Consider the following 8,963-nt stretch of genomic DNA (forward strand, 5'->3'; position numbering starts at 1 on the left):
CCATATTGAATCCGGGCAACTCGTATTCCTCCTGAAAGACGTTCGATCCTTTTCTGCCACCTGCTGGTCGGTTTGGAAAGTGCAGCTCTTCTGACTCCGCAGCTCGCCGTGATGTACATTGTGGATGATGTCTGTGCACCGCTGATCTACACACGTGGCGGCGCCTCTGATCTCCGCCACTGACTGTATAGAGTGCAGATCATCTAAGTTCGGGTTCCCCATAAAGACTTAGTAAGCAGATAAAACGTTTTTTAAAACTTATTAAAAGTACAAGAAACCCTCATTTCCCATGGAAGATTTGTTATTACAGACTTTGTCAAAAAACAATCCGCCCCTAGAAGACGTTGTCGTTTTGCTGCAGAACCCGACATGTATCTCAGGCAGATGTATGGATGATGAGAGTTGTGGTGATTAGATGGACGGTCAACGGAGGTCCTAAAAGTGGTTCCCCCTTGGGCTATAAGAGGCTCTCGGAGGCTCCTCTGTGTAGTGACCTCTTCTTCCGCTTGTAGAGCTTGATGGCCACTAGATGCCTCTATGACGCAGAGAAGAGATTTCACCCAGTTACCAGAGTCTGAGAGGGGCGCATTATTGGGATGGGAGAAGCTGGATGGTCGTATCCATGAATTGTCCCCCACCGGCCGTTCTGACCAGACTGTTAGGAGGTGTTGGGACCAGTGGATGTGGGCACACAAGGTGACCGGGCTCAGGACGCCCCCTACAGACCACCAGTAGAGAGAAGCGTCTGACCAGACCGTTAGAAGGTGTTGGAAACAGTGGATGTGTGAGGGCACACAAGGTGACAGGGCTCAGGATGCCCCCTACAGACCACCAGTAGAGAGGAGCATCTGACCAGACTGTAAGGAGGTGTTGGGATGAGTGGATGTGTGAGGGCACACAAGGTGACCGGGCTCAGGACTCCCCCTACAGACCACCAGTAGAGAGGAGCGTCTGATCAGACTGTTAGGGGTGTTGAGACCAGTGGATGTGTAAGGACACACAAGGTGACCTGGCTCAGGACGCCCCCTACAGACCACCAGTAGAGAGGAGCGTCTGACCAGACTCTTAGGAGGTGTTGGGACCAGTGGATGAGGGCACACAAGGTGACCGGGCTCAGGATGCCCCCTACAGACCACCAGTAGAGAGGAGCATCTGACCAGACTGTTAGGGGGTGTTGGGACCAGTGGATGTGTGAGGGCACACAAGGTGACTGGGCTCACGACGCCCCCTGCAGACCACCAGTAGAGAGGAGCATCTGACCAGACTGTTAGGAGGTGTTGGGACCAGTGGATGGGGGCACACAAGGTGACCAGGCTCAGGACGCCCCCTACAGACCACCAGTAGAGAGGAGCATCTGACCAGACTGTTAGGGGGTGTTGGGACCAGTGGATGGGGGCACACAAGGTGACTGGGCTCAGGACGCCCCCTACAGACCACCAGTAGAGAGGAGCATCTGACCAGACTGTTAGGGGGTGTTGGGACCAGTGGATGGGGGCACACAAGGTGACCGGGCTCAGGACGCCCCCTACAGACCACCAGTAGAGAGGAGCATCTGACCAGACTGTTAGGGGGTGTTGGGACCAGTGGATGGGGGCACACAAGGTGACTGGGCTCAGGACGCCCCCTACAGACCACCAGTAGAGAGAAGCATCTGACCAGACTGTTAGGAGGTGTTGGGACCATCGGATGTGTGAGAGCACACAAGGTGACCGGGCTCAGGATGCCCCCTACAGACCACCAGTAGAGAGGAGCATCTGACCAGACTGTTAGGGGGTGTTGGGACCAGTGGATGGGGGCACACAAGGTGACCGGGCTCAGGACGCCCCCTACAGACCACCAGTAGAGAGGAGCGTTTGACCAAACTGTTAGGGGGTGTTGGGACCAGTGGGTGTGCAATTCTTGAGCGCTGTCTGTTCTGTTTTGCGTGTTTTTGGTTTTTTTTTGTCTAAGCGCACCTCATCGCCTATCGCATTGTTGAGGTGTGTCAGAAAGCGCTATCAAACACTGACGTGTTCAAAAACCACTCCAACTATCTAGTGTTCAATGAAATGAACACTAGTACAATTCTCCAGTGTGGCCCTTCACATGGCCGCAGGCGTTTTACATGTTGGCACCCCAAAAACGTGTGAACGGGCGCACAAATGTTAGATTTATATACACCGAGGCCGTTGTGTCCCCCCCCCCCCTTCCTCGCTGGCTCACCTCCTCTCTCCTTCCCTCTGGCTGTTTGCAACAGGAGTGGGCGGGACAGAGGTGGAGCTAAGCACCCACCCCTTGTCTGCAGCCAGCAGTGGGAGGGAGGGGGGCAGAGCTTAGCTCCGCTTCCGCCCCCTCCAATTGGAAACAGCCGGAGGAGAGAAAAGGGAGGATGGGAGTTTAGCAGCAGGAGCCCATGCAGCGGCCGACTTATTCCAGACGGAAAAATAGTTCCAGGACTATCTGGACTATCTTTTACGCCGTGGGAATCCGGACAGGTGATCTGATGCATTGGAATCCAATGGAATCCTTAGGCTGGGCTTACAAGCCGTGGCAGTCAGCAATACCGTGCCCTGACTGTGCCGGAACTGACGCAACACATGTTCGATTCCAAGAACATGATGGCGGCCTGCGATCCCCGCCATGGGCGCTACCTCACCGTGGCTGCTATTTTCCGAGGAAAAATGTCCATGAAGGAAGTCGATGAGCAGATGCTGAAGTCCAAAACAAGAACAGCAGCTACTTCGTCGAATGGATTCCCAACAATGTGAAGACTGCTGTGTGCGACATTCCACCACGAGGCCTCAAAATGTCTGCCAAGATTATTGGCAACAGCACCGCCATCCAAGAGCTCTTCAAGAGGATCTCGGAGCAGTTTATAGCCATGGTCAGCCGAAAAGCCTTCTTGCACTGGTACACGGGTGAAGGAATGGGTGAGATGGAATTCACTGAAGCCGAAAGCAACATGAATGACCTTGTATCAGAGTACCAACAATGCCAAGATGCCAAGATGGCAAGGAGAGTTTGAGGAAGAAGAAGGCGAGGATGAAGCTTGATGATGTTTTTGCACTGGAGGCTATAAAAGAGTAATAGTTCGCTCCGTGTTGCCTGGTTCATTTACATTTCTCTCTCCTCCTCCTTCTGGCATACATTGGTAATGGTAAGGAGGTGCAACATCCCTGGTCCAAAAATAAGCCACAACTCTAAAGGCCTCCTGTCCACGGGCGACATGTCACTGCGTCATCAGCGGCGATAATCCGGCCTTGGGTAATGCAGTGAATGATTTCTATAGACTTAACTATGGAAAGTGCAGCCCGACATCCACAGGAGGAGAAGCGTAACTATTCTCTGCCCGTAGGACTCAGATGGCGGCGTGCTGCCATTTGGCACAATTCTCTGCGGTGAGCCTGGCGGTTCTTCAGTGGAATATTGCTAGCGATATTCTGCTTTGCCCATTGACAGACGGCCTTAATGATAACTGCATACATCTTCCTTGTGCCATCTCATGGCTGAAGTACATATAGTATACACCAAAGGGGGCATTTATTAAGGCTTTTACACCACAATTCTGGCATTAGAAGTTGGCCACTCTCTCATGCGTTCCGTTAAACACCACTCGGACCGCAGCATTTTACCGTGATTTTGAGCGATGTTCTTGAACGCATGTCAGCGCTTTTTAATGCTCCCCATTATTGTGGTGGGGTGTGTTAAATCCAAAAATGCTTGATAATCGCAGCGTTTGAGCGCAGGGCTGAGAAACCATTATTAAAATCAATGGGAGCGTTGTACTGCGGTTAGTGTGGCGCCCGGGACGGCGCGGTAAAATGCTGTGTGAGAGAGGGGCTTAAGACTTGTGCTGTCCCACAAAACTTCTGACTTTTCTTATCTTGGTGCCAGCCTCATCACTCTCTCAAAAAGGAGTGTGGCTTGTTAGAGGGGGCAACCAGACTGATAGCTTGATGCCAGGTTGGACATGGCAGCCAATCCCGAGAAGGTGCTGAGATGCGCTTAATACATAGAGGCATGCGCTGCTTCGTATATTAGGTGCATTGTGGGGCAGGTAGAGGCAAGTACTGGGAATGCCAGGCTTAGTAAATTCTTCCCTCCCCTGTGTTTAAATTTAAAATTAGTGCCGTTTACATCTCATTTTAGCCATTTTTATGCCTCACTTAACAGTTTTGAAAAGGGCTAACTTCAGACGAGCGAGTACAATATCAGACCGTGACACTCGGTCCGTTATTATGCTCACCAATGTGTGAGGTACCTGCGGATGCGGGGTGCTTTTGCCACAAAACGGCCTCCCATCACTTCAGTATAGCTGCGATCCTCCGGTGTGGCTGCGGTTTGGCAAATGTTTCTGTTGGGAAACTTCACCCTCGCGCACGTTGCAGGTCATATGATGTGTTTCCGGCTCTATTAAAAATAATGGGTGAGGTGTTGGCCTAAGGTTGCCTTCATATATATATATATATATATATATATATATATATATATATATATATATATATATTAGAGATGAGCGAGCATACTCGTCCGAGCTTGATACTCGTTCAAGTATTAGGGTGTTCGAGATGCTCGTTACTCGTAACGAGTACCACGCGGTGTTCGGGTTACTTTCACTTTCTTCCTGAGAAATTTGCGCGCTTTTCTGGCCAATAGAAAGACAGGGAAGACATTACAACTTCCCCCTGCAACGTTCAAGCCCTATACCACCCCCCTGCAGTGAGTGGCTGGCGAGATTAGGTGTCACCCGAGTATTGAAATCTGCCCCTCCCGCGGCTCGCCACAGATGCCTTCTGACATTAGTTCAGGGAAAGTGGTATCTTGGTGGAGCTGCTATAGGGAGAGTGTTAGGAGTATTTTAGGTTTCAAGAACCCCAACGGTCCTTCTTAAGGCCATAAATCTTCTCTATATGCGCTCAATGGGGCCGGCGGCAGCAGCGCCGACCCCATTGAGAACATATAGAAGACAAATCCTTCTTCTCTGCCACAGCTGTAACAGCTGTGGCAGAGAAGAACGATGTTTGCCCATTGAATTCAATGGAGCCAGCAATACAGCAGGTTCCACTGAAAGCAATGGGCTGCCGGCGATCGCGGGATGAATTGTCGGGAAGGGGTTAAATATATAAGCCCTTACCTGCAATTCATCCAGAAATGTGTTACAATAAAAAGATATACCGGCGTATAAGGCGACGGGGCGTATAAGACGACCCCCCAACTGTCACCTTATACGCCGGCAATACAGCGGAGCAAAGAATAAAAATCATTACTCACTTCTCCTGGCGTTCTGCGGCGCTGCTGCAGGATGTCGCTCCCTCCTGGTTCACAGCAGAGCATTGATTTCTCTACGAAGGGCTTTAAATCCCCGCCTCCAGAAACACACGTGCCTTCAGCCAATCACTATGATGTCATTGAATGGCTGTGATTGGCTGTGTTTCTGGAGGCGGGGATTTCAAGCCCTGCGTCCAGAAAGCAATACTCTGCCGTGGACCAGGAGGGAGCAACAGCCTGCAGGAGCGCCGCAGAACGTCAGAAGAAGTGAGTAATGATTTTTATTCTTTGCTCCGCTGTATTCCCGACGTATAAGGTGACAGTTGGGAGGTCGTCTTATACGCCCCGTCGCCTTATACGCCGGTATATATTTTTATTGTAACACATTTCTGGATGAATTGCAGGGAAGGGCTTATATATTTAACCCCTTCCCGACAATTCATCCAGCGCTGTCCGGCAGCCCATTGCTTTCAGTGGAACCTGCTGTATTGCCGGCTCCATTGAATTCAATGGGCAAACATCGTTCTTCTCTGCCACAGCTGTTACAGCTATGGCAGAGGAGAACGATCTTTACGCTGACAGTGGGGGGGGGGGGGCACTATTGCCGCTATTGTGGCTTAATAGTGGGACCTGGGAACTTGAGATGCAGCCCAACATGTAGCCCCTCGCCTGCCCTATCCGTTGCTGTGTCGTTCCCATCACTTTCTTGAATTGCCCAGATTTTCACAAACGAAAACCTTAGCGAGCATCGGCGAAATACAAAAATGCTCGAGTCGCCCATTGACTTCAATGGGGTTCGTTACTCGAAACGAACCCTCGAGCATCGCGAAAATTTCGTCCCGAGTAACGAGCACCCGAGCATTTTGGTGCTCGCTCATCTCTAATATATATATATATATATATATATATACGCTCGTATGACGGAGCCCAAGGCATATTCTGCCTTTTTTTTTGCTTGGAGTATCACACATAGCCGAATTGTTTAACTTTATGTCAGGTCCATTAATCTGAATAGGGTGCCCCCCTTCCCCTTCCCTGTGCCTCGTATTTGGATTTCTGCAAGCCCCATGCAGATGGGTGGAACGCTTGCAGAAATTTCAGCATGAGATTTGCCCCATAATCTCCCCTTCATCCCATGACTAAAACTAGTTTTATAACCAATGTTCTAGAAGGCGGCCCCTTCCATGCATTCTTAACTCTTTCCAACCCAGTGTCAGACCTTGTCCAACATTGAGATTTCCCTGTGTAGCTCCCATGTCGGGCGAGGTCTGACACATGATTCTAGCACTATGCAGAGGAGAGGTCTGACAGTGAACCATTTTTTTTTCACCAGCTGGGATGATTTTCAGGAAAGGGCTTATATTTCAAGCCTTTCCCCTAAAATCATCACTGTAGAGGTTGCCTGCAACCCACTGCTTTCAATGGGGCCGCAGCAACGCCAACCCTTATTGAAAGCAATGGGATAGCACCCTGGACTTCTGCCACAGCTGTCACAGAGGAGTTCTCCATCCCTGCAGTCCCCGCAGGAATGAAGGAAGCCCCTGTCACAGCCGTGGCAGAAGTCCACGATATACTCTCTACAATGGGGCTGGCGCTGCTGCTGCCGGCCCTAATGAATGCATCTAGCAATATCGCAGAGTTTTTTGCGCTGTGAGGCGTGTGTTTTCACTCGCTCTCGCAGCGCAAGAAAAAAAAGCGCTAATGCGTAGGCACCCTAAAAGTGATTTAAAAAAAGCAAATGAAGCCCAAAGTGCTAAAAACTGCAGCTCTTCACACAAAACAACAGCCCTCAGAGCCTTGTCCATGGAAAATAAGGTTAATGCAACGATGTTAAAAAAAATCCCCAAAAAGGATTTTATTGATCAAAAGTAGAAAAACCTAAGAAACAAGTAATGATTTTAGTATCGCCATAATTGTAGCGGCCCGCAGAAAAAAACATCATGTCACTTATGCTGCATGATTAAGGGTGCGTTCACACGAGCGTGTTTTTATGCGTACTTACGTGCATACACACATCTGCACCGAGGTACGAGCAAAAACACGCGTGAACACAGCTGCGTGCTTGTTGTCAATGGCGCCGCGGCTGCTGCCGGCGGCTCCATTGAAAATAATGCTCTGCCGGCCCCCTGCATTCTTTTGTAAAAAAGTGTAAAAATAAAAACAAGAAAACATTACCTCTCTGCTGCTGCCGTGACCCCCGCGAGGATGAAGAACACATCTGTCGCATGCGGAAGATGTGTCCTTCACCCCCGCTAGTTAAAAGAAATCCCTGCTGCTACATCTGCCCCATCTGTGGCAAATGCAGCAGAGGAATTCTTCAATTCTCAACCACAGCTGTCACACATGTCAGCTGCGGTAGAGAATCCTGCTGCTGGCACCCCGTCACTGGATTTCAGGGATGGGCTTTAAACATAAGCCCCTCCCTGAAAATCCAAGAAAAGTAGTGTAAAAAAAAAGCATACTCACCTCCCTTCAGCTGCCTGGGCTCAGCCGCAACTTCTGCCGCTGTCCCCGACTCTGTAGTTCTGAGCTATCAGCAGCCAAGGATTTAAAATCCCCGCCTGCTGGTAGCTCTGATTGTGATTGGCTGAGCGCTTCAGCCAATCACAATCAGAGCTACCAGCAGACGGGGATATTAAATTCCCGGCTGCTGATATCTCAGCAGCGCTACAGAGCCGGGGACAGCGGCAGAAGTTGCCGCTGAGCCCCGGCAGCTGAAGGGAGGTGAGTATGCTTCTTTTTTTTTTTATTAACACTACTTTTCTTTGATTTTCAGGGAAGGGCTTATGTTTAAAGCCCATCCCTGAAATCCAGTGACGGGGTGCCAGCAGCAGGATTCTCTACCGCAGCTGACATGTGTGACAGCTGTGGTTGAGAATTGAAGAATTTCTCTGCTGCATCTGCCACAGATGTGGCAGATGTAGCAGCAGGGAATTCTTTTAATTAGCGGGGCGAAGGAAACATCTGCCGAATATGGTAGATGTGTTCTTCATGCCCGCCGGGGTCACGGTAGCAGCGGAGAGGTAAGTTGTTTTTTTTTAATGTAAAGCCCTTCTCTGAAAAGAATGCAGAGGTGCCAGCAGACCATTGTTTACAATGGAGCCACCGGCAGCAGCCGCCGCTCCATTGAAAATAACGCGTGCATTCCCAATGGTGCACTCATGTCCTATCTTCGCAGGCACGCACCTGCAAAGTACGGACATGTGCACACACCATAGGGAATGCATCGTTGTACATACAAGCGTGTTTTTGTGCGTGCGTATGCACACACCAAAACACGCTCTTGTGAACCCACCCTAACGCTGTAAAAAAATAGACAATGTTGGAATTGATGTGTTTTCCCTCTCTGCCCTCCAAAAAATGTATAAAAATGTATAAAACAATATATTATATTACCCAGAAATGAGACCAATGAAAACTACAGCTTGCACACAAAAAACAAGTCCTCATGGGGCCGACGGAGAAATAAAACCATTATGGCTTGTGGAAAGTGGAGATGAAAATCCCCCACAAATTATTGCAATCTTTTGGCCAAAATAGGCCGTGCCCTGAAGGGGTTAAAGCCCTGTGGGTGATTATGTAATGCCAAGTCTATAGGGACATATACACATAATGTACTGACTGATCTATTGGGACACATACACATAATGTAATGACAGGTCTATAGAGACACATACAGATAATGTAATGACTGGTCTATAGGGACACATACAGAT

General features: G+C 49.6%; 1 protein-coding gene across 1 annotated transcript; it reads left to right on the forward strand.

The window, feature by feature from the left end:
* Positions 1–111: 111 nt before the first annotated feature.
* Positions 112–3,032, forward strand: LOC136578636 (tubulin beta chain-like). The gene is given in 4 exon segments (XM_066578829.1): positions 112–129; positions 2,511–2,691; positions 2,694–2,988; positions 2,990–3,032. Coding segments are annotated over 4 exon segments (537 nt in total).
* Positions 3,033–8,963: the final 5,931 nt, after the last annotated feature.

The sequence above is a fragment of the Eleutherodactylus coqui genome, chromosome 9 (assembly GCF_035609145.1).
Source record: "Eleutherodactylus coqui strain aEleCoq1 chromosome 9, aEleCoq1.hap1, whole genome shotgun sequence".
In the NCBI taxonomy this organism is placed as follows: domain Eukaryota; kingdom Metazoa; phylum Chordata; class Amphibia; order Anura; family Eleutherodactylidae; genus Eleutherodactylus; species Eleutherodactylus coqui.